This window comes from Acanthopagrus latus, chromosome 3 (assembly GCF_904848185.1).
Source record: "Acanthopagrus latus isolate v.2019 chromosome 3, fAcaLat1.1, whole genome shotgun sequence".
In the NCBI taxonomy this organism is placed as follows: Eukaryota; Metazoa; Chordata; class Actinopteri; order Spariformes; family Sparidae; genus Acanthopagrus; species Acanthopagrus latus.
In genome coordinates, this window is record NC_051041.1 from 24,313,833 (window position 1) to 24,340,591 (window position 26,759).

The following is a 26,759-nucleotide window of genomic DNA, read 5'->3' on the forward strand; positions in this document are numbered from 1 at the left end:
GAAGAAAATTCAACCCAAACAAATGAAGAACGCAACACTACCAACATTTATTCTGGCGATTGGGTTGAAAAATAATGCCGCTCTACCTACTTTTCGTGTTAACGTTTGCATTTTCCCTTTTGAATTTTTTAACCTAGACATTTAACTTGTACCAGAGTACTTTTTCACTGTAATGTGGCTTCTGTATCTGATTCCTCCACTGCTGCCCATGGCTGTAGAAATGGTTGATTTGGAGGCTTTTCCAGCATAAAAAGTGTAGAATTCTGAGCATTCAAATACAAAAATAATAAGGAATGTGAGCTAGCAGCAGCTTATCATTTTGTCTATTACATTGTGAAGATGAAACGTGTGAGCTTATGGCTAACAGTGTGAGCCCTCCCACTCACTTCCGTCTGGATCATGTTGATGCGTCTGGAGCAGAGGGTCTTGACACAGTTGTAGATGTCCACCACTCCTTCACACTCAGCCATATCCAGCATGACATCCAGCACAATGTAGCAGCCAGTCCTGCCTGCCCCCATACTGGTGCAAAAGGAGAGAGGAGAGAATCGACAAACCTGAATACACCGCTGAAATGAAAAAGTCTCGACGGGGAACCTTTAGTAATGATCGAGATACTCTGCCCAAAGTCAAGCATAATAAGAGGCTTTGTTCTGCAAAGAAAGACAGGGAATACAGTGACCATTATGTTCTGACAAAAAAAAAATAGCCAAAGTTGAAATTTGAAAGTGAAAAACCTTTCAGTTAGAAATTTGAAGTGCAGACCTCTGCCTTCCCCGTCTGGGTTATAACATGGCGATAAAGGCATGTGTGGGTGTTTGCGAATGCCTCAGCCCTCCCCAGGTAAGGCTTGGTTATTTATAAAACCCATCTGAGATTCTGCACTGGGATGTTTTAAGCCGCAAAAAGTACATCTGTCTTCATAGTACTGCCTTGTTTTACACCATGGAACAGAAAAAAAGTTTGCCTGCAGCACATCAATATTGTTTAACAAGCCCATTATTTATGATAAGATGCAACAGGGTTGGTACTTGATCAGAATTAGAAGCCACCATCAGATGGTTAATGTTGAAATAAAAAAAAAAAACACAATAAATCTCAGCATATTTGTGATTATTAAAAACCATCAGCGTCCTTATGGTGTGTGTTCATATTTTTCACCCTTGCTTGACCTTAAATGCTGCTATTTTTTGGCAGGCAGCGCTATATTTAGTGGGCTGACTGACACATAATGCACACTGCAATCATATTATGACAGGTAGAATGTACAGAAATAAAAAAGTGGGAGACTCATGAGCTGTAAAAAGAAAACCAAGCCACACATACTAAGATCACCTAAACATTTTGTATCCTTTACTCATTGACATCATTCCCTAAACTCTAATGTGTTTCCATTAGATGTCTGAAGAATTTATTTATAATTTTACATTAATTTACAAACGAGTTGATGTTTTAAAGTTTTTTTTTCACATTATGTTCTTCCTTACTTTCTGACGGCAGAATGAAATGCACCATTAAGTAAAACTATTTGTTTCAAACACTTATGTCTTTAATAATTTATAGCAGGGAGCTGTCACACCTGTACTTCAGCTAAATTGGTCCGGACCACTTAAGAAGCTGTTGTCTTTTTGCCTGTCTGCCTCTAGTGCTAGAGGCAGGGATCTCATTGATATTTTTGACTCTCATCATCACCACTACATGGGCCCATGTCGGGCAATCAAATTGGTATCTGGCGGGATGTCATGCTGCATGTTAATAGGAGCATTATTAAACTGTAAATTAACTGCCTGTTATAATGACATGAGAGTAGAGATGGGACAGAGCGGAGGGGCCTTGTAGGGCAGTTTTATAACTTAATGCAGTTCGAAGAAACTAAGAGTAGGATCACTGACTGTATAAAATAATGGACGGAGCCGATCTGACAACACCCACGGGAGCTCAAATGAAGCCGAATGTGGATCATGCTGGCTGTCACCAGCTTGCCAGTGTCTGACTCCCCCAAACCCCTGATTAATCAAAAATGGGCAAAAAGGTGGAGCATGGGTAGAGCTGAAGCAAGCCTAGTCAACAAAGGGAACCCCACCTAGCCGGAAGCTACTAGGCTAGCTAAGGCTAACAAGCTATCTGTATTCAAACATATAGAGAGGTGAACTTTGGCTCGTGTTACTCACATCAGTTTGTCTGTGTGTGTTTTTTTTTTGCCAGTAATATTTAGAATACCTTGTAGATTAGCCGCAAGATAGCAAGCACAAACTGGCCTCGAGGGTATGCCTTCGACCAGATACCCGTTTCTTTCTGTTTCTTTCTGTTTCTTTCTATACCCTTCCATTCTATACCCTTCCATTCAGTCAATCAGCAGTCGCACCTCCATAGTTAGTTATGACAAGAAAGGAAGATAAATTCACTTTTGAATCCCAACAGTTAAAATTTAAACTCCAGACTCGCTGGCTGCCTTTTGTTAATGCTAACAGAGTCGCTCATTAATCCAAAACACCAGCGTCTGTCCCTCCACAGTGGTCTTTTACTCCAATTAACTGCACAGAATTACATATTGTTTGTCCGATATCTCCATTTAAACTTTTCCAAAAGGCACTAACATCATGAACGTAGAGGAGAAGTTGACTGAAATTAGCTTATCTTTTCAGGCTGTAGAGTTGTGCGTTCACACTGGCTCTTATGGAGCTTGACTCGCTTTTGTACCTTCCCTCAAGTGGCCCTTTGAGGAACTGCAGTCTTTTGCTCTAACATGCATTGGCTTTAGCGCCGGGGGCTCCCGCCTGAGTAGGATACAAATACGACACACTGCAGTTTTAACTTTTTTTGACTAATTGATCTGAAGAAATACCCACACACTTAAGCTTATAGGCAAATGTGTCTCCATGGTTACCAAAGGATCTGCATGAATATAGGCTACATCACCTGTGCAGATTGCTTATTATGGAATTGCATCCTGGGGAGTTGACGATCAGCAGATGGATTTAATAGTACAAATTTAAGTTTTGTATTCATGTTCTGTCACAAACATAGAGATATTTTAGAATACTGCGTCCATTCACTATTAACTGACTCAAGCACATTTTTGTTTACAATATTTGAATGTTTTTTCCACAGTTTGATGGTGTTTGCACTCAGTTTTTCATAATGCAATAATTAAATTGCACACATCAGCAGCTGAGCAGAAATTGCCTCGTGAGAAATGGCTTCTTTTGTAACACCAGTGTCCAACAGAGAATGAAAGTCATTCACTGAAAAGGGCAGATGCTATCCTTGATTGTCAAAAATTGCACTTTTTTTTTTGTGAATTTCTTGCTGGTTATGTGTGAAACTCTGGGATTTGTCACTATTGTGCTCTCCGCCTACACAAATACAGCACCAAGGCACTGAAATATATTTTGGGAACTGTAAGAAGAACACAAGCTGAAGTAGAAATAAACAGGGCAAATGAAGTGTTACCATCAAAGGAATATGGCTATTAAAAAGTATAAGGCCAGAATTATTTCAAGCACTTGCATCCGTGAGGTGTTATGGTCATTATCGGGATAGAAAGCGGCGAGCTACCTGCAGTGCACCACCACAGGCCCAGCGTCAGGTGGTGTCGAGGCCTTGACCCTGCGCAGGAAAGCCAGCAGGCCGGTGGCGTGGTATGGCACACCGTGCTCAGGCCAGGAGGTGAAATGGAATTGGCACACCTCATGTTTAGCAGGGTAACCTCTCTGGAAGAAACAGTGGGACACATTTAAATGAGTTGCTTATATTCTATAAGAGCACCCCGCAAATAGAATCTAATTAAACAAATCTGAAGCGAGAAGAGACACGTACCAGTGGGTATGCGTGATACAGAAGCGATATAAGAGAGCTGAGATTGAAAAAAATATATAAATAAATTGTGAGAGCATGACTCACCCTCTCCATGGCAAAGGTGCGCACGGTGTACTCGGCCAGCGTTTCCGTCTTCAGCAGCGTTATCTTGATGTCGCCGTAGAGCTCAGTGTCATCAGGCCAGTACTTGCAGCACTTCATCTGGACAAACAACAAACAGCTTAAGTTCAGAGAGGTTCCCACACACACACACGCACACACACACACACACACACACACACACACACATACGGATGATACATCTCAACACCAGACAACAAACATCAACGCCATCATGCACTGAGATTTCAACAAGCAGACAAATTGAAAAAGCGTTAATCCTGTTGTGACCTTTGCAAAATATTTGGACTTTACCACGGTTGTTGCTCCACCATCAGATGTGAGACATTTAAGTGCCGATGCAAAGGTTGGATAACACCTTTTTTTGTTTAGATGACTTGAAGGAGCATTTCCCCCCTTTGGAAATAGAGCTTACTGTCTGAGATGGTGTTGTTTTCAATAGGGTCCTCCAATCCTGAGAGTTTTTTTTAACTGAACACCTTTCTGTTTTATTTTATTTCTTTATATTTCCTTTGTGGCAGGGTTTTTTCTTTGGTGTCGACATTTTTTCCTGCTGCTGGCTGCACGGTGTCAACATTTCCTCCACCTCCGGGCTGTGGACTTTTTCTGACACTATATTTTTCTCACCTACAAAGCCGGGGAAAGACTACAGTAGCCTTTGGGGGATGGAAGTGGCACCGTTATGGGAAAGGATGAAAGGGCACTCTTAATCATATGGGGCATTTTTAGGACTCTCATATATATATTTTTTTATAACACTTTTCCTTGAGTCATTGTTCATTTGTGATGTTGGCTGACACGTGTTTGATTGTGACATACAGGAATATAAAAATAACACAGCATACATAACTCAATTTATAATTTCTGCAGCCAATAATGTGGACTAAGTGATCTCATCAGCCAGGTTAGCATGATGAGATACTTCCTACATGTCTAAATAAAGCAAAGTCAAACTTGTATGTACAATACTTAAGGTACTGAAGTTCATAAGTTCTATAATTTCGATTCTGTTCACATGCCCCGAATACAGCACAGCTACAGTATCAGTGGGCTCATGAGTTGTGTTAATTTCAGAAGAATAAGTCATGAAGCAGGCTTATTCTACGTATGTTATTGTCAGTCACTGATCAGGCTTGTTGAATGCTATTGCTATCAGCAGCTACTGTATGTGTGAGGTGCATAAACAGGGGCCACACTCAGCCAGTGGTTTAGTACTGTATTTATACATTATTAATATATAATATTTGGTTTGTATCACTGGGCAATTGTCATACCCATATTTATTATTTATCAACAACAATTCACTGCCACACTGTTTGTAATATATAAACATATTATGTATATATGAGTCCATTTCGATTTCTTTCCTTTTATTATATTCTTTATATCTTTTATTATCATTATTGTTCATTGTAAACTGTCCTTTGTTACTGTTCTTTGGATGCTGTGATGCTAGAATTTCCCCATTTGTGGGACTAATAACATACATTCTGATTCTGATATACTTGGCTTGGCGTGAGCTTTGAACATAAACCTCGGAGCATTGCCAATTCAGTCGGAGTGAGGGAGAGGAAACAACTTTCAGATCCAAGCAGATGGCAAGATGCTAATTTTGAGCAGAACAGGCACAGTGCTCCTCTTTCATGAAAATAATTTCTTTTTAAAGTTCTGGTACAATAACTTTTGTTTTAATCCTAAAAGTTGTAATCATCCCGGAACACATATTTCGCCATGCATACACAAATACCATAGAGAATATTGGCAGTTAGGAATGTTATTTTTGGCATTTACTCGACAGCCTTTGTTGCCACAGTGACTTCCTGTTTAAATAGTGGATTGCATACCTGCCAACATTGGGCTGGGAAAAAGTATTCTGGGGCACCTGCAAATACCCCACCCCCATAGAACCCCACACAACAGATGAATCCAACAAAGACAAGGATGTGTAAGCAAAATTTCTTTAAAGTTAAATTCAAAGCACACAGTAGAAATTATATATGTGCATTTTTTTTTTTAAATGTGCAAAACGAGGATAAAAAAGTAAACAACCTTAATTCACCTCACAAAAATTACCTAGTGCAAACATTGCGAGTGTGTGTGGAGGAGCCACCTTTGCCAGGAACACCCTCAAAAAGAAAAAAAAAAAAAGGAAGGACCTCCGCTTCGAGGTTGGGTTGCCAGGTACCACAGCACATATCCCACACAGAAACACCGATTTGAATTCTATCACTATAAAACTGGTATATAAACAGGAGAAATTATCAGTCAGGAGCACACTGGAAAGTGGGCTAAAAAAAGGCAGGTATGGGATTGCTTTTGGTTTGACGGTGGTACAGGTGCTCCTCGCAAATGTTTCACAAATTTCTAAGTACCTTTACAAGCTTAGATGTTCCTCTGGTTTTAATGGTGCAACTCGATTTAGTAACACACTAGCAAAAAAACTTTACTCACAGCTGTTGTGATGGACTCACAGATATCTGTAGCAACCCCATCCAGAGCAACAGATATTGTACAACTGTTGTCAGAGGTCGAGTAGGTCTTTGTGCGATGAGTTAAATAAACTCGATGCTTAAATTTGTTTTGGCATACAGTAAACACATTTCTGGTCGCATCCTCATTAAACAGATCTTATATTGGGTGTGTTCATTGCAAGCTAAAAACTACTCATACCAACTCATCTAAAAGCCTTTGTCATACACATTTTGAATACTAGAACAGCAGCCTGCTGTATTCAACAGAGGCGCGAACCGTTAGTAGATCACAGGCCACAATGTTCCTCTGTGAGCCCTCATATACATCAAAGCTTTGACCTTGGATCACAGCCACCAAAGGAAAAGGTGATCACTCATGATCAGACAGCGGCAGCCATTTCCTCCCACAACACAGGGCGCAGCAGCTATCCTGATATATAGTGAATGATAAAGGGAGCTCCAGAAATACATTTCCTCCATCCATCTTCACAGGCGGCTTGGAGAGGTCACAGGACAAAGGGAAGGGAAACCTACCCTGCCCACCTCCACCAGCTTGGTGATCATGACAATACTGAAGCAGTTCTCCTGCCAAACCATCCTCCAGAAGTCGTAGATCATCTCCTGCTTGGGGCCTGCAGAGGAGGGGGATATACAGCGGAGGTATAGATGGAGGTGTGGGAGAAGAAAAAGGGAGGGGAGGCAGGCGGAGGAAGAGAGAAGAGAGGAGGAAGAGGAGGGCGGAGAGATAAGCCATAAGTCAGAGAAAATAGCAAGCAATAACCATCAATATAGAGGCGCTGTGTAATCCATGCCAGGGAATAGAGTAACAACGTGTCATTCATGAACTATTGCCCACTCTGTGTTCTCCTAATACTACAGAGAAATGTCATTTCAATACACCCACAAATCCTCAGCCATTGTGCAAACAAGCTCCTGCATTGCCTTTCCTGGATGCCAGCGGCTGACACAAATCACAGCCCCCCTGCAGAAGATGACACCTTCATTGATTTCATTACACTGTGGCATTGATAATATCACAAGGTCCTCCTTCATACTGACTCCTCTGCCAAGCACACTACTGTACACACCTTTTAGTGAACAAGATATATAATCATTTTTGCCCACTCACTTTATCTAATAGGAATTTTATCTTGTCTCCTGTAACTGGCCTGGATGACTTCTTTAAGATGACTCTCATTTGTTCGAGTACGATATGTATTACTCCCTAGAATGTAGTTGTTTTTATCTGTCTGTATTACACAGTTTCATTCTATTCAGGTTTATTTGAAGAGCACAATACCTGGAGAAAATTCAAACTGCTTTATAGAGTGAAAAAAAAATAAAATAAAGTTGAAATGTAACTCTAAAACTGAATGAAAGCTTGGCAAAAAGCTCAACTTTGAGCTTGGAAGTTCAGTCCTGACCTTTGGTGGTAGCATAATGTAACAAGACATCCACACACCCACTTTAATTCATATTTACAAATCTGCTGCCAGACCATGAAGGGATGTATTTTTAAATCACAAGGTGGGTGGTATGGTATATTTCCTGTAATCTGTCGTGTACTGTTTTCATTATTCTTTCAATGTGCTATCTGTGTTGAAGTGTGCAAATGTTTCCTGATTGCTTCAAACTCTGAGACGCATGTAAAATATTACCATGTCATTTGTTTCGAATACTGTAAGCCTTGTTCTTTTAAATCAAATCTGGAATTAACACTTACTTTACCGAGGGATATTGTTACGTGTGGCCAAGTCAGTGCCCTGTGTGTGTGTTCTCTCTCTCTCTTTCTCTCTCTTTCTCTCTCTCTCTCTCTCTGACTCTCTTGACTGTCCTGAGTCGACATCCTTCATATGTTACTGGCCTCTTTTTTTGTTTGAGTCTTTTTTTTTTGTTTCCTTCGGGGCCGTAACAGATGTATTTGAGGATCGGTGACATGATTATATCTTGGTTTCTACATTTTTCTTTGTTAAACAATTCTTTTAGACCCCCATTAGCCAATACCAAGGTATAAGCTATTCCTCCTGGGGTCCTCATTAAACACAGCTGTAATTTCCACCTGTTATGAGGGGAAAGTCTAGGGCAGAGCCAGGCTCTCTGGAGGAATAAACACCTGGAGTCACAATGAATTCTGCAATGATCTGGTGCCATTTACAGATGTGAGGAGAGCGCAAAGATGACTTTCTTACTTTCGAATTAAAAAGTGGATTTATTTTCAGTCCCATCTATTTACCAGTCTGCAGCAGGGATCTGCATAGCTGACCTCCTTTGTTGGGTGTTTATGTGTTTTACTTCATAAATGTAACATAACAGAAAGGAGGGGGAAGAAAAGAGAGAGAAAATGGAAGACTCTGGTGAATGCTGAGCTCAGTGAGAGGGTTTACTTACAGCCATTGTGTACAATAAAGTAGGCTGGCTGTCTGGGGTGAATAAACATTTGTGCAAGTAACACCTTGCTTGTGGTGAACACGCAATTAAACAACTGCTATTGCTGATAAAAATCAATCTATGCTCCTCAGGCAGAAATGTTCATGGACGAGCTAATGTGTTAAAGTTTTATTCAATCTAAGTTTAGTTTGCCAACTTCCTTCCTCACTTGCTGAATCTAGAAGTCAAACAGACAGGAGACCAACTGAAATACATTGTGTGTGTGTGTGTGTGTGTGTATATATATATATATATATATATATATATATATATATATATATACATATATATATATATATATATATATATATATATATATATATATACATACACACAACAAAGTTGTTTTTAGATGTTTTACATTATGTATCTTTCAGATATAATTGAGAAGGGCTGAACTCTGTCAATTGGCTTTTACAGGAAGAGGGTCACTACTGTAAGCTAGCCTGACAGAAGCATGGACAAATGTTTCAGAATGTCAAACTGGCATAGAAAACTTTTGAATTAAGTCAAATAAGAAATAAAAACACAGCACATAGGCCCATAGAGAGTTTTTCTTTTTCTCTTTTTTGTCTCTGCAGATAAACAAATAATGTGAGGCATACAGTGGTGCATGTTTTTCGCTGTTCTTTCCTCTGCAGTTTGTCTGAACAAGAGGTATCAAAAGATATACATTTGACTACATGCCCCAGGGTAAACGAGCAAAGACCTCTGAAGGCTGTGAAAAACACAATTGGAGGAAGAGGAACAACGGCGTTGCTTGCTTGTTAAATAAACAGGGCATGTGCAGAGCCCGACAACAGCATTGCGTTTTGTAACAGCAAGATACTGGTCTTTACTGTAGTTCACCCGGGGTGAGAGGACACCAGCCTGCGAACGCTTTAATACAAGCACGTAGGCAGCTACTTAAACCACTGTTTTCCCTCCTCTTCACGGGGTTATTCACAGCTCCCTCCCCTGTTAGCAGCCACGGCGCCGGCTTCCACGTGTATTAGTGATATGAGATGTTAATTTTTCAGCGGCAGCAGGAGAAGCCCACTAATGCATCGCCAGGGGTACGTGCCAGTCAGTGGAGAGACAGATGATGTGTGATACTAGTGGCTGGGCAGGGTGAATCTGTATGCACAGCACCACACGCCGCCGCTTTGGACTCAGGCTTTCAGAGCGCGCCTTGGCATTTCTCCTCCTCGTTCGCCTCCCCCTCAGCCGCCTCCTCCCTCTCCCTCATCTCTGGACATAATAGAGAGTTAGCCCGGAGCACCTGCTGCCTGCTGCACACGCACAGCTGCCTTAAGACTCATCGTAGATACAGAAAATCAACCTCAGCCTGCCACAGCAGACCAACACCTGCAGAGCAGAGCATTGATCAGTGCATGCAGAGCACGAGGGGCCAGCGACAGCTTTAATGGTGCAGTGTATGTCCTGTGTGTGTGTGTGTGTGTGTGTGTGTGTGTGTGTGTGTGTGTGTGTGTGTGTATACTATTAGACAGTGTACATGTGTCTGCACTATTTTCTTACAACGTAGGTCTTATTTCAATATTTCTAACATAATTTCAGGCCATCTCTCCTAGCCTGATATTATGTTAGAGAAATTGATCATCTCACATCACTTACATTACTGCAGTATCCACTATTTTAATGAACTTTGACAAACCAGGGAAACTATGGAAGTGGTACCGTCATAGGTTTCATGCAGTTTTCCTACATAACCCTAGCGTACAGTTTTACATGTAATGTATGTATCACCAGAGAAAATCAATCTGAAATTGCTAATCTTTCTTGACAAGTTATAATAATGTATGCATTCTATTTTATAACCGAATACATTTTTTTTTTAATATCAACAGTTTTAGTAGAAATTTCTAGGCATTTAAAGCAGAAAAACTAGTAAAAAAAAGTTTGTGTTTGTTCTTAGTAAGGTAACTAGCAGCATTCGATGATATAAATCAGAGAAACTTGAACATTATGTTTGATCCACCCAGTACTTCTCCTTGAATAGCAGGCGCACTGTGGCACTCTCACCACCTCTGCCTGCACCCTTGCACGTCAAAAGACTTTGAGAGCGAAATGAGAGAGAGAAATTTTCGGGGGTTACTTTTGTGAAGCGGTAGAACTGAGACGAAAGTGAAAGATGGAAGGAAATCAGAGGGGGATTACGAAGTGAAAAACATATTCACTGAATAAATAGGATCAGAGCCGGCAGAGAATAAAGAGAATGTCTTGCTCACTCGTTCGCTCAGTCTCTTTCTCTCTCTTTCTCTCTCTTTCTCTCCCTTTCTCTTTCTCTCTCTCTCTGAGTGTGTGTGTGTATGTGCGTGTGTGTGTGTGTGCCTTGCCACTTGGGGAAAGCAGCCTATATAGTGTATCAAACCGACATCAGAGAGATGGGGCACCACACATGCAGATGGCGGGGAGGAGCGACACAAAGGCAGAACTTCACAGCGAGCGACAGTCAGTAGTGTTACAGTGCAGACTGACTGACAGTTACAGTTGATTGTTATGGGAGTGTTTCTCACAGGCGGAGGAAAGTGACGCTTTATGGTGGAAATCCAGATGTGAGCATGAGGCAACACGGGCGCCTCGTTGTTTACACATCAATAATTCAGTCAAGTCATTTTCATACTGTCTGCCGCGTACAGAACGCACGACGCCGAGGCAGACATTAGCAGTCAAACGCTGTTGCTGGGTATCTCACACTCACCTTGAGTGGCGATGAAGTGGTTTGATCGCTGGTAACCCTGTGAGACGGATAGAGGAGAGGAGACAGAAACAGAGACGGGAGAGGGTTCATAATTATAAGAGTGCATGATGAAGTGAGACTCTGGGACCTCTAACTCTCCGTTCACCCCTCCCATCCATTCTCTTTCTCCATTTTCAGCATGGAGTCATCTCTTATTCATCTCAGAGCTGGGTTTGATGTCAGCGCTCTGCTAAATTTTGCCTCTGCTTTCGACTGAAGATATTTCAGTGGCTGTGAGAACTCATCTGCGCAATGCTAACGGGTGATGAAGCTCACCTTAAAATACACTCGCCTGTTTGACCGGCCGAAGTCTTCGTAATGTTTGGGCTCTGAGTGTGGCTGCCGGATCGCGCTTGAACGATAAAGGCGAAATGGCATTAATTCAAGTTTCTTTCTCTGTCTGTCTCTGCGCCAGGTCATTACATACAGAGTTGGGGAGCTGCATTTCAAAGGCGGCTCGCTGTGTGGTGCTCTGCATGCAGCCAAGGCGGCTGATCAAAGCTAGATTGACAAGTGAAGGATCTTCAGCTCTGGGAGTAATTCTACCTGAGTGACACTGACTGATCTGGCTGCCTCCTTTCTGCTCAGCTTGGCATTAGTGCCGTTATGATACAGTGTGCACGGTCTGGAAGGCTATTAGGAGCGTCCTGGCCCTCCACCGGGCCAACCCCGCGTGCTGAATGCAAAGCAGCCGAGCGTGATGGATCCCGAGAATTAAGATTAGTGAGGCCCCTCATCGCTCACGGGTAAAGTGAATCCAACTGCTATATACAGTAAACATTTATACAAATACTGCACAAACATCACCCCCCCGCCAATCCACACACACTGATATACATGTATGCAGCAGGCAGGCACACAAATTACATTCCATAACTGTCATGCCACAAAGGGAAGTTGATATGGATGGCCGTTGCTATGAAAGAGTGCAGGGACCCTCATTCCCATGAGCCTCCGTTCGCTGAGTTTCCCTGGGCCGACCAGTTTCCTGTCTGTCACCTTGGCAACCACATTTTTCCAACAGCAGGCAAGCATAAAAACATCAAGCAATGTGAATTCACAATGGATCGGAAAGAAAAAAAAAAAAAACAAAAACTAAATAAAACATGCAGAGTCACTTGAGACGTGGAAAGCTTCTCAATTCTATCAAACGGGAGAGAAAAACAATCAATTTGTTTTGCTTTGACAATTTCGGCTCACTCTAACTGCAACCTGTGAGAGTTGGAGAAAATCGTGGCGCACGCATGTAGAAGCGCACAAATTTATCATGCGTCTCTGAATCACTTGTAGGAACTGCGCTGAAACTTCGAATGTTGATATAAATCTGCTCTCTGAGAGAACTGGAGGACTTTAAAGGGAGTTCTGACGATTCCTCAATTGAAAATAAACGACACTAGGGTTTTGCAGCACCTGGCGTTTGTTTTGTTCTGGGGTTGTATTACGAGACAAACTGTGTGAATCAACAAATTCAAATGAGCTACAGCCTGCATTTGAAAATCGGCTGCACGAAATTAAAGCGAGAGAGAGATAAGCTGGACTCATGGGTGTAAAGCGAGTCAAGACTTAAAAATCTCAGTGTTACAATTTTAATCACCTAAATGATTGTTGTGTGTTAAAAAAAAGGAACCCTTCATTGTATTTGTTCAAATTAATTGGTTGGTGTTGGTGCATTTCTCTGTAGCCAACAAATTTGGAAGAATTCATTCCATATCAACGATTCCATATTATTATAAGTTATTAGTTATTTGTGTGCGTAGAGTAATTACTAAACATACCAAGCAAAAAAAAAAAAAGAAAAAACAAAAAACAAAACAAAACATATTTATTCACTAGACTTTGGGAATGTCTTTGTTATTTCAGACTATCTAAGATTTGTACTTACTAAGTCAAGTGTCCAAGATTGAGAAAATGATTTACTGAATCACATGGCAGATGAGTATGATTCACTTTCAGTTCAACTTACTTTCCTACTGTTATAGTTAGTACCCATTTTCACAAGCATTGTTGAAAGCAAAGTCTCTGACCAGAATCACTTAATTTGCATAAAACTCCCCCCACAAAAACTGTTGGATTCACTTGAAGAGGAAGTCCATGCAGAGCTTTCATGAATTTTGAAACCGAACTTTGTGCTGTCGGTTGCAAACTCCTAACAGTGCCGACCTTTGAGGGAACAAAGAGCCGCGGCCGTGCTAGCTGTGTCACACCACGTCGTTTCATAAAAACCCTGCTCCGCTGGAGTTTGAACTGCTCCACAAAAAGGCGTCAGTTTGCGGTCATTTGTCAGATGAGAGATAATGGTCCAAAATGAACTCTGTTAAAGGCTAAGCCTGCTAGCTCACGCATCGAAAATCTTTCTGAATTGCTCTTTTGAACTTTTTATCGCTAACTTTTCCAGCCAGCTATCATATTAATGCTCAGCTACCTAACCACGTTACCTCACCAAGTGTCCCTGCGATTAGTTAACAAACGTCCAGCAATCATCTTGCGAGGACAGGACGATGCACTTTGCTGTCGCTTCGTGGTTATCTCTGAGATGCTTGATGAAGATGGGCCCTGAGGTGTCTGATATTCAGGTCAAACCCATGTACACAGGCATTTATAATAATGGTATGCACTTTGTGTCGTATATGTTGTTTCCCCCCCAGTTCGCTGTCTTTGAACACATGAATTTGTATCCATTGCTGGCTGTATCATGGTGTCAGTCAACTCTGTCTTAGATCTCAGTTGCTCGACCTGACCTGGCGTACTCTCCTCTGTGGCATACTTCCAGGCCGTTTGTAAGACGGCCCGATGTTAAACAAGAACTCCAGGTGAGCATCTGACTAAAGATGAAAGAGGACAGAGAGCCGGCTACACTCAGTTTTGAGAAGAAAAAAAAAAGAAGAAAAAGAAAGAAAAAAAAAAAGACGGGGGAAAAGTGATGGCTGAAGGCAGACAGGCTCAGCAGCTCAGAGCGGAAAGGGGAAGGAGGGTCTGCTGTTGGAGGGAAGCCATGGAGGGCTGGCAGGGACAGCGAGAGGAGGCAGCGCGAGAAAGGGGAGAGGAAGATGGAAAGAGAAGAGAAGCAAGGTACTTACTTCCCTGTTTATCCGAATCTAAGAGATGCCAAAAGGTTGAAAACGGGGGGTGGGCGGAACACAGAGAGACAGAAAGAAGGAAAAGTAGGGGAGGAAACAAGAGCTAGTTAATGTGATTAAAGAGCAGGAAAAGAGGGTCATGAAATGGTTAGAGAACAGCTTGCCTCGAGGACCTGTGGAGAGAATGATGTTCAAAAGGCTTAAATTCCCATATCTCTATGCAAATGATACAATCTGATAACACTGCACTCAGTATGTTGAACCCTGAGCTCTGGGAAAACATCTACATTGCTAAAAAGTCAGACGTCTAATTACGAGACAGGCTGTAAACAAGACTGTCGACAGCTTATACGGGCAAACTAATCCCCTTTGTCTGGATGTAAAAACCAAAAGTGAGCACGCCCGGAACATTGACAATGAACGTCCTGTGCATGCAAAATTATGTGTGTACAGAAGATCAAGACTGATGAAGGAAGTACGTCCACAAACTGTAACGGATGTTTGACAGTCTTGGGTAAAACTTTTTAATGGTCACCTTTGCTTTCTCTGGACCTGTCCCCATCTGAAAGAATGACCACTTGGGTCGAAAATGAAAGCAACTGACTACGACCCATCTTCATGTAACATAAGTATGTCAGTAATTGAAGTAACATAATTATTTTAAGACAACACTGTTTTTCTCACCCACACCTAGTAGTTTTTGTGCCTAAATCTAACCAAACTGTGACTGTATTTTACACGAGGTGTGCAAATGAGTTATGTTGTTAAATTACACTACCTTTATACGGGAAATGACTTTTACTGGCTTCCACATTGACATCTTGATCATCAGCACTTAACTAGCAACTGAAGGTTGCTTAATTATCGTAGCTGACTCACTGTTGTGTGATCTGAACTTACCCACATTGCAAAAAAAAACTCAGTGAAAGTTTCACATCGCTGTGCCGGGTCCAAAATCTGAAGGAATAAAACCCCAGAAAAGGAAGCTCTTGCTGTGCCTGTGACTCATCTAACCCCCTGCTGTACACGAGCTGCAGGTTTAGCTATTTGAAAAATGTTTTCTGTAACAGCTCGTTTGTCTGTGTTTCTCTCCAGTTCTAATGTCTTTAACAGTGCAGCAGCATTCAGAGATCTCAGAAATTAACCTGGTGAGTACAGTGTTGTTATTTGCGATGGGGGGAAAATGGAACTACTGAATTAAGTAGCTGAAAAGTTGAATGAACAAAGTTGTCGAAAAACGGAATTCTTCTTCTGGGGTGACATGGGCAATAAACTGCGGTGTTCTGCCTTCCCCAGAAGACACACAAAAACAATAAACAAAGACACAAGCCAAAGCAGAATTTGTTGGTGAGTCAATGAAATTAAGCTTCTCAGTTTGTCTGCTCAGCCATGGCAACCGTTGTTTCCCATGCTCATTCCCATTTTATCTAATTCCAAACGAATTACTGCTGCTTCCAACACAAGTGTGACAGGCACCCAGTGCCAGAGCAAGAACAGACTCCCTGACAGTGGGTGTAAATAACTGTGAATGCAGAATCTTTCAAGAAACTGAGCGAAGATGTTGTCGCTTCTGTGTTGAATCTGTCAGCAACAGACAGAGTATCTAAGGATTTGACACAAAGATGTCATGTCTTGCTTCATAGCGTGGAAAAATTATGCAACCCTGCATGGCGGAACTTTTCGGTTCAACCATTAAAGAAAAAAAACAAAAAAAAAGTAATGTTCCATTTATTCCAACCTTGGCGTCTTGGAATCATTTTTGCTTCAGTGTTGCGAGCCAGGGGTCTTGGCATGACATGCAGGCGGTGATGTAGACGGCCAGTTAATGATACAAAGGCCCTTGGAGCGTTTGTCCTAATGCAGCCCTCATGGGCCACTAAAGGGGATAAAGTGGCCATGCGCGGCACCGCGAGCTCTGATGTTCCGCTTTAAACAAGCGCTGCCCACATACGTTGAGTCAGGCGTCCACTACTGATCCACTTTGCATTCCCTTTTGTTCGGTAAACAATAGTGGAAGCAATTCAGAAACCATCACGACTCAAAGTGAACCCCGCGATGAGTTCTCTCGTAGGTAGGACCAAAACCTGAGGCAAGACTAATCAGAGCTTTACACAGTCATGCTTAATTCTGTAGCGAGCAGCAGAACTCTGATCCTGGCCCTGGACTTCAGGTAAAGCCGGACCAGACCTGGCAGTGTATAGTGCTGCAGGGACTAGAGAGCGTCCCTGAGATACTCACTCGAGCTGAACTGCAGGTGAGATCAAAATATCTAAAAGTAGATGAAAGGATCAGCCGCTTTATGTTGGGTCCAATTGCGGCACGATGTCGCCTTACAAAAGCATTTGGGTGAGTCATGAGGCCCTGCGCTCCAAGCTTATGGGCTCTTGTAGGATCTCTGGAGTCGCTGCGATAGAATCTCGCCTCAAAGCCTGTGTGTACCAGCGGGTGTAGATTTAACGCTGTGTCGTGGGTGCAGTTACTAAATGACGGTTCTGTCTAAGTAACAGAGAGCTCACACAACCTCAGACAGTATGTGGAGATCAAGCACTGACAAGACAGACATGAAGGAGCAGGATGCGAATGAGGAGGCGGCGCAAGACTGAAGGTGACTTACATCGATGTAGTTGGCATTGACATAATCGGAGCTGGGGTCTGCGAGCAGAGAGTGGAGCTTGACTCGATGGCGGTCATCTGAAATGCACAAAAAAAATAATAATATACTGCATAATTACAAGACTCGTTTATTGTATCGGTCACAATATTGGCTTTTGTTGATTAGTATATCTCAGGGTGTCTGCCTAAAATGACGGTGAGGAGTGAGAGAAAGGGATAATGACGTATTGCAAAAGTCGCTGACCAGAGCCAGTGACATAGCGGTTATATGATATGGGTCTAAACAGCTTGACCACCAAGTGCCCCCCTGATTTATTACTTTGTCTACCAACTAATTGTTTCAGGTCTGATTTATTTCATCAAAAAAGAAGTGTAATTTTAGATCGTATAACGAATCACACAGAGTCAAACGTATTATCGCTGATACCACCTCCGTACCTGTGTTATTGGACTGTTACAACCTTAATTACCAACATTCTGGGTGAGCTCACTTTAGGTTTCACCTCCAAAATAAGGCGGTTTATATAAACTGGATAAACTCTGCTCCTTTAAAACCTGTCTGATCGCCTGACAGCTTGTGTTTTATGCTCCAGCGCACGTCTTTGAGGCAATGACTCCATGTTCTCAGCGAATACTCCAGTGAGTACGATGTTTACCAATACACATGACTGCCATCGCTACTGAAAGAGCTCGCTAATAATACGGAAGGCACATTTAAGAATCAGTCTGGGAAAAACCTGTAATGACACCTGTCTCATGGACAGCTGCTATCCCACCTAAAGAGCTAACTGCAGGTTTTTTGCGTCTGCGTTTTATTCCTCTGGCTTTTTCACAATGACCCTGAAAGAACGCTGAAACAAAGACTGTGACGATGTGGCCACACACACATCCAGTTACTCAGCACAGTGTTGTTTTCGGTATCAATATTTTTCTGTTTGTGATTTAATTGCGGCCCATAAGCCCGACATGTCGGGGATGAAATCATTCTCATAATCACGACATTGTCTGAGGAAAAGAGCACGAATACAAGTTGATGACATCGGCTGTGCTAAATCCTCAGCTCATTGTCATTTTATTTTATTTTCAGCTTTACCACCTTCAGTGGGCTGTTTACCCAGCACGTACTATTAAACCAAGTTGGTGTTTTCAGACTGATGCACTGAAAGGCTGTTTTAAAAAAAAAACTTTCAGATCCACTGTTAAATAATCAATTCCAATTAATCAAACCTTAATTACATCATAACAAGAGGTTGTTTTTTTTTTTTTTTTAGAATTAACAACCATACAACTGGGAGTGAAAATAATTATTGTCTTTGGCAGACCCATAAGACACAGCAGTAGTGTTGTTAAATGGTAATGTGCTTTACAGTGTATGTATGAAAAGCCATTAAAGTTAAGGTGCGCTGTTACCTGGTGAAACAGAGCCGAGCAGTGATAGCATCACTGTTGTATTCCTTGCAAACCCAGAGTACTTACGGCTGAGCAGGCTGTCGTGCCTTCCCTTGGTCTTGTCCTTCTTTTTCGTGACGTCCCAGCCATCGAAAAAACTCTGCAACATAAAGTCAGACATCATAAGTTAGGATGAGAAAAAAAAAAAAAAAAAGAAAATGTGGTGGTGATTTGTCTTTGATGCGTCACGAAACCCGCAGCAGAAACGACTTTGCTGATGCAAAAGCGTTACCCTAAGGTTGTCTGAGCAACTTCGCCGTTATAGCAATCTTGCCAAGTCATCAACAGACATCTGCCACAACTTAGCGGGGAGAGGCTGCGGCTCGGAGACGACACGCTGCACTGAGAGATGGCTGCGGCCTTGGAGGAGGAGGAGGCGGCGGCCCCGCTGCAGTCATTTTCATTCCAGACACAGTGTGAGGCTTGCTGCTAGAAGAAACCGCGGCTCTATAATACCTCAGTGTTAAACAGCTAAATTTGTGACAGCTGTTTACGACTCCCATCTACTAAATCTGCTGCTGCGGCAGGATGAGTCGTTTTATATAAATCAATACTGTAAGTGAAAGACGCGCAGGAGGAGAAAAACGAACAAATACCAGTGCGGATGGGTATTGCTCAAGTCGTGTCATATTGTGTTGAATTGTAAGTCGCGGTCTGTGCCGCGGTGTATCAGTAGGCGCATCCTCGATACCGAGGCGTCGCAGCCGACCAATCCCAAGTGAGAAAGGGGCAGAGCAAATTGGGACAACCTGAGACCTCGGACAGGCTGAGCAGAGCGAGCTGATCGGGGGGATTACACCTGCTAGTGGATCCTGCACAGGTAATACTTGATCTAATCCTGCTTAACAAACCTGCCTCGGCCCAGCACCCTGTATTTTTGGGAGCTTCGACGTCATCCTGTTCACCTTCACAGGGATTTATTTTGTCTATTTCTTCATTATGAGCTTATCGGCTTGATCCAGAATGCTCTGCCCCGAAAATTTGGGTTCAACTTTCAAACAATCCTTCTGTGACACTAAGTGAATCAATAAGCAACAGTAAAAGTCAATGCTCGGAAATCTCCTCGCTTCTTTCCTAGGAAGTGTCAGGACTGTTTCTGTGAGACTCTATCAGTTTTGATTGACCGGGGTCAGGCCTTGCTCGCAGTTGTTTAACACTCGAACGGCCCTGATGATCATTTTGACCTTTTGCAAACATGTGTTATATGTGCAATAACTTTGTTGGATTAAACATTACAGTGCTGCTGGCTCCTGACTTTTTCTGGAAAAAACCTGTCTACATTTTCACTTAAAATGTTTTTTTATTTAAATAACACAAAAAAGGCATGTTTACCTATTTTGGCAACAGGCAGTCATATTGACAGCTCAGATTTTGCCGATTTTGTGGAATGCAGCTTTGCATCATTGTCTATTGTCAAAAAAAAAATGAACACTTTCATGGGAGACGGGTCAGCCAAATCCATTCACAGCTGATGCAGGTCAGCTTCGCACCCATTGCCCTGCCCAGCGCTGTGCTGCTTCTTTCCAAGAACATAAAGTAGGGGAGACTGGGGAGTGCCTGTGTCTGTATTGACTTTTTTAAAAGATATCCCAACACAAGAAGTACATTTCTCAGGGTACTGGGTAACCCTTTAATCTCTCATGATAAACAGAGATTATGGGGTATGGAATCCAGCAATCAAAATGAGCACTCACTGAGCCCCGATCCAGAACGTGTTCGTTTGATCTCGCAGATCTATTCAGGCAGGTTTCAAGCTGCAGTACATGCTTGTGGCCAAACACACAGGCATCGAACCAGTCAGAATCCTTTGAGGACCTACTGGCATGTATGGGTGCTGTTTGCAGCGAGAGAAGTGACTGTTCATTTGGAAACAACAAGGGCCTCTCCCAACGAGGTCAGCGCTAAAGAATCATTCAAACAAACAGGAACTGGTAAAGAACAGCACAATAGACTTTTCTAGATGTGTTTCTCTCTTCTCTCAGCTGGCTTTGGTAAGAGTCTGAATTGCCAGCCAGTTCCACTGGTGGTAGCCTTTGATCTGATTGGTTAATGTTAACCTGTGACAGACCGGTGGTTGGTCCAAGTATTTTTGAAAGTGCCTGCCCTTTGCCAGACTGTTCCTTGTGGGTCCTTAACCCGGGCTGACAGTATTTCACGACCTGAGGATGAGACTCAGCAGTGCGCTAGCTTCTCTCCAGGAGCAGTTGCTGCACCTTTAAAGCTGCAGTTTTTTAGCCACTTGGAGGCAGAAGAACTTGCAAAAATGAAGTTGTTATGAATAATGTAAACATTTGGGATCCCCTTGAAAATGAGATGATACATCTTGGGGGGGGGGGGTTTATCTGATACCATACATTTGATTTCAAACATTAGCCTATTTACATATCCGGCAGACACAGAGGCAACATGAGGATTCCTTAAAGTCATTTCTCTGGCCCCTTGATGAATGCATCAAAAGTGTTAAATCCTATATGGGCTCTGCATCATATCACTGTGTTGCAGTGTTGAGGGGGCGCTGCAGTTTCAGGTGGAAATAAAATGACATGGCTGTACCCAGAGGAGGGCTGTATCAGTCATGGAGTGCGACTGTCACTGTGTTTATTCAGTTCCTCTGGTTCCAGATGTTGAATTCCACGCAAGCACATACAGAACCATGCCCACACAGAGGGCCTGACTCATTCACAGCCCCCCCACAATGCCTTGCAACATGCCTGATCAATGGCAGCAGCATGACCCTGTGGGAAATAAGGGTTATGAAGTCTGACAGTAGTGTGCACGCTGATCCCCTTCATCTTGTTTATTTCTCCAGGCGATGGGGAGCCAGACCGAGGAGTGAAAAAGCGACCCATATATTGATTTTGGAGGGGGGAAATTTGTCGGCCCCTTAGGGATCCTAATGAATCGAAAAAGTGCATCTGGCTTCCTGCATGTGGACGCGTTAAAAAAAAAAAAAAAAAAAAAAAGGAAAAACGCCTCATCACTATTGGTTGACGTGGAGGATTCATATTGAAAGTAAAAAGCAAGCTGAAAGGAGAAACTTAGAAAGGCATAATTAGTCCCCACAGCACCAGAAAGTTCAGGATATCTGCATTATCTCTGTAATGCAGATGAGGTAAAACAGCATTTTACTGCCTGCTCATGAATATTAAACGCTCCACTTAAACCTTTTCAAAGTAGACAGCAGTTGTCTGCTGTAGTACAGATGGGCTCGGTACACCAACTGCAGTGCAAAAAAAATATATCAGGAAACTTTCTAATGTTGTTCTCGCTCGTTTTTGTCTTTCTTGGCGTACAGCTGTTGGAGAAAGCATTACATTTACCTTGTACCTTTTACCTTATGTTCTGTACATAAAATCTCATAGGTTTGAGCTTGTTAGCATCAGTAACATGCGCTGCCTTAGAACATGCTTAAAAGTTCAGTTTACGGGAGTCCAGGGGTTACAGGGTGTTACGTTACTGAAATGGGAAAATGTTGAATGTCATGTACATTCATATATGATCTTTCAACATATTATTCCAGATTCATGAGAATTAATGGGGGCAGCTTGCTCCACCAACTGAATCCAAGTTTGACTGAAGTAAAACATTGATGCAGGCACTTATTTTCACACTGCACTTGACACTTCGTTCAGTTCTTAATCTGTACTCGATTAGGGCCGCAATTTAACTGAGGCAGCTGCAATCAAACCATAGTCCCAGAGGTGGACCACTTAGCAGAGACATTTTAGAGAAGAGACAAACGACTTTTGAATACAAAAGTCCAGGGATGGCGGTTGCATCACACATTTCCTGCTCCTTCCCCACAAAAGCTAATAGCGTGCCTCATCACATTCGAAACAGGAATCGGCTCGTCGCGTTGTTGCATGGGAGGGCACAGGTGAGATTCAGAGCATTAACAGTTTCAACTGATTTGGTGATGGACTTCTAGTAAGCATGTGGAGGATAATACGCTAAGTCACAGGAGCAAGGTGAGGTTATCCAAAATATCAGACATTAAACCAGCATTTGTTAACTAGCTTGCCAACACTCCATTGTCATTTGTTCAAGGCAGTCCTGTATTTTAACTTAATTCAATGTTGCGTTTCCCCACCATGATGACGTATTACGCTTAGAATTGAACTAAAGCCCAGAAGTGAAGTCGCCGCGCATAGTTCTGCTCCTTTAATATCAGTGCAGACTGGCTGGGTAGGAATACATGTTGCTTATGTTGGCACAGCCAAGGCCAGGTAATGAAGCAGTGTTCTTTTTATATTTGATGACTTGACAGCGTGACGCTGTGAACAAATTGCGAGCGGCCACGCTTTCCTCTCCTCATCAGATACACTGCAAATGGCAATGTGACGATACAAGGGTTGCCACAGTAACGCAAGAGAAATCGCCATGACTGTAGATGGAATATTGGGAATGTCTGGTCGTGTCTGTTTTCATAAACGCCATCGACGTCTGTCGATGACATATGAGGGTCTTGAGGGGTTGTCCTATTTCACAAGGGTGAGATTTCAGCCACTACACCTTGTATCTCTTTGTTGTGACGTTGAAGGGTCCGTTTGAAAAGAAGAGGTAGGTGTAAGAATTCAGAATTTGACGGGGACTCGTTCTCTCCATAATGTCACCTGTCTTTTTTCTTGAAAGGATAGTCTAAAGTTTTATTGTCCTATGTTATACCGGAACTCCCGCACTACTTTTAAAATAAGCAACGTTCGAACAACAGATAACGCAACAGCTGGCACAGCTCTGTGCAGGCAAGTCAAGAGAAATCCATGTCTTTACCGACTTGTTGGGAGTATCGTATAATATTGTAAGCCGGATCAAGATTTCCCTCAACTGGAAATAAGGTCCAAGCCGTAAAGAAAAGCTTGAGTCAAAGAAATACACATCAGCGCCACTGTTGTATATCTGACTTCCTACTCCTCTCTCCTTTCTCACCTCATATTCTTGTTTGAAGCCATATCCCTCGGCTGTTTTCATCTGGTTGATGTGCTGGAGGAGGTCAGCCACCCTTACAGCGGGGTGCAGCTGACCCGTGTGATAAGGCGAGCTCTTCCTCCGACAGTGGCGATGGGGCGAGCCTCCCAGTAAGCTGCTGGACTCGTTCACGGAGCTCCGCTGCTCATCTGGGAACGAAAACACACGCAGTTCAAAGCACTCTGCTGACATCGTGCACTCCGTGACATGGACTCTACTCTTTTTTATTAATGTAAACCCGGCTAAAAAGTCTAGGGGGCAGCTCAAGGAAGAAAGAAAAAAAAAAAAAAAAGTCAGTGTTTCTGCAGAGACGTGAGGTCTGACTGGGACTGTAAAATATTCAAACAGACGAGAGACTTGCAGGAGATTTCTCTGTGGAGAGCACCTTGTGGCCTGGCAGAAAAGATCGGATACATGCTCGGAAGTAAACATGGCTGAAGGTCAGGAAGCAGGGAGCTTCATCTCTCTGGACACTTTCTCAAGAGTACCCATATGTTCCTCGCTGTCTTACTTCGAGCGTTGCAGCCATGGGCATCCATGAAGGAGTGGGCCATCCTCTCATCCTGCTGAAGAGTGCTCTGCTCTGTCATGCTGCAGTCCAAAGAGCTCAGCTTCCGACTCTTCTCCTGCCTGTAGGACATGGCTGCCTTGTTTATGGCCACCTTCTTCCTACTGTAGAGAGGCAGAGAGAGAGAGAGGCGGGAGGACAGAGGGGAAGGGAGTAATAATAGGCAGAGGACAGCAGAGAAGGGGAAGAATGAGAGAAAGACAGGCAAAGAGATAAGGAAGAAAGGAAAGGAGGGTGGGTGAGGAGATGAGAAATTGGACTGTGGGGGGAATATAAGAGCTGCGAGATTGAAACTGGACAAGGGGGAAAGTGTGATTTGGTGATAGCATGAGTGCCAGGGGTGGCGGTGGGGTTGTGGTGAGGCGAAAGGAGAAGGAGGAGGAGGCGGGGGGTGGAGGGGGGGGGAGTCTATACCGGAGGATGGGGTGGCGATAGCAATGCTGACTTCCACTCTAGTAACCCTGGGGCTACGAAGGGCAAGCAAGGGGAAGATGGTGTCAAGGTGGAAGATGGAGAAAAGAGTAACTTACGGGTAGTAAGGGTAAGAATAGAAGTCCCTTCTGATTAGCATGAAGGAGGAGGAAAGGAGAGAGACAGAGAGTGAGGAGAAAAAAAAAAGGAGAGGTGACCATGGTTTATCAAGATGGCATCAGAGAGATCAATGAAGATGCTCAGTGCGTTGGAATGTTCCTCGTAAGCAATCATGAAACAGGATCAAAGCATCAAGGATGACGAAAGGGCCTGCTGCACACCAAAACTCTGTTCTGGACCGATGAAAAGGTTCATCTTAATTATATCTGTATTTATGCTGCTGTATTTAGGATGTTTTGTCTTTTCCTAACCTATTCCTTCTGGGGTTGATCCCATTCCCACCTCTTTTTACAAACCTGTAGTTAAAGGTTAAGTTCAACCAAAAGTGAAAATGTGGTCATTATCTACTCACACGTGGAGAAGGTTCCAGTGAACAGTGAACACACTTTTTTTTTTTTTTTCCCCTCAAGTTTTACATGATCTGGTTCCCACACTTCTTGCCGACAAGAGTACCACATCTCAGGTTGATACGTCGAGAGCAAGGTGATTATTTGGCGGTGCGCCGAATTGTCCAACCCATTCACAAGGGCTACAGTGTGCTTTATTTTTGGGGAATGTTTTAAAGATTACTTCTTCAAACTCAGGGACGTTGGATCAAAGACATGGACTGTGAAAGACCCAAAAATTCTACACACAATCAACTGCACCCGATTAAAGCATTTACTCTTTTGGGTTATCTGACCTTCAACACTTTGGAATTCATAAGTTGAATTTTTCAGGATCGTCTGAGCACCAAAACGTCATAAATGAGTCAAGCATACAAGTGATAGACTAGATTTTTTTTGGTTCTTTTACTCGCATTAATACAGTACATATATAGTGTACTTGTACAATGTACAATGTGTAAAATGACTGGAATGCAAAGGGCCTGAAGACAGGGTATTTTCACCTTGGGTTTGGTTAATTGAGTTAACACTCACATATTTACAAAAAAGCATATCAGAGCTCGTCAAGGGTAGAATGATTTTTTTCTGAGCTTATAACCTGGATTTATATTTTGGTCTAGACCCAGTCTTTACATATTTTAATATGTATTGCCTAAAAGGTACAAAATGTTTGGTAATCTCTCCAGTAGAATGCCTCAGACAGAAGCCCTGACACGGTTGAAACGGCTGCAGTTTTCGTTATTGTTTTTAGTGTCCTTTTTTGTTTGTATCCTTGGAGGGGAAAACCTTTTTGTTTAACCAGAAACAGCTGCTCTGTCACTCTGACCAAATCCACCAGATATTCACAGCAATAGTCATTTTACCTTCAATAAACAAGTGATCTGCTGGACCAATTCCCAATTTTTTTGTACCTACTAGAATATATATATATATATATATATATATATATATATATATATATATATATATATATATATATATATATATATATATATATATATATATATATTCTAATTGTTTACTGTATAAATTATACACATTCTGATTGGGAGCAGCCATTGTTTAACTTATGCCTTAAAGGGAGGAGGATCTTACTCCTACTTAATTAAAGGAATCCTCACCACATTTGCATATACAGTGTGCACAGAGGAAATATCATGTGGCTAAATATAAACATGCCTCCTCCTGTAACCCCCATGTGGCTGTCTACTTCCTATTGTGCCAGCAAGATTGGCCCGCTGAATCTTATCAGTCACTGCCTTCTTCCAGACATCCCATTCATTCTCCCTCTATTCTCTGAGAGAAAATTTCTCAGGCGAAGAAGTTCCTCTCTCCAAAAAAAAAAAAAAAAAAAAAAGCAAAAACAACCTTCCTAACCAATTACTAGCCCATCCACTGGCACCTCACAGCTGCTCGCCTCATGTAATTGAGTGGGCAATGGAATAACATGCCCCTTGATGAAATATTTCACACTCAGATGAGTGTTCCACCATTGCCCAGCGAGCGGAGGAAGAATACACTGCAGGTGCGACC

The 26,759-nt window shown here is 42.6% G+C and overlaps 1 protein-coding gene across 4 annotated transcripts in view; it reads right to left on the reverse strand.

The window, feature by feature from the left end:
- The window catches only part of ptprua (protein tyrosine phosphatase receptor type Ua), a 196,891-nt gene that overhangs the window by 16,677 nt on the left and 153,455 nt on the right, over positions 1-26,759 (reverse strand). For 2 of the 4 annotated variants that reach the window (XM_037093286.1, XM_037093283.1), the window contains exons 15-25: positions 24,780-24,809; positions 24,193-24,353; positions 23,643-23,830; positions 18,744-18,816; positions 17,269-17,345; positions 14,655-14,672; positions 11,539-11,575; positions 6,945-7,042; positions 3,904-4,020; positions 3,559-3,713; positions 387-522 (exon numbers count right to left, since the gene is read on the reverse strand). In XM_037093286.1, the coding sequence (XP_036949181.1) occupies positions 387-522; positions 3,559-3,713; positions 3,904-4,020; positions 6,945-7,042; positions 11,539-11,575; positions 14,655-14,672; positions 17,269-17,345; positions 18,744-18,816; positions 23,643-23,830; positions 24,193-24,353; positions 24,780-24,809 (1,090 nt within the window). The remainder of the gene's footprint in view (positions 1-386; positions 523-3,558; positions 3,714-3,903; positions 4,021-6,944; positions 7,043-11,538; positions 11,576-14,654; positions 14,673-17,268; positions 17,346-18,743; positions 18,817-23,642; positions 23,831-24,192; positions 24,354-24,779; positions 24,810-26,759) is intronic. The other 2 variants (XM_037093288.1, XM_037093287.1) reach the window with 1 other exon arrangement.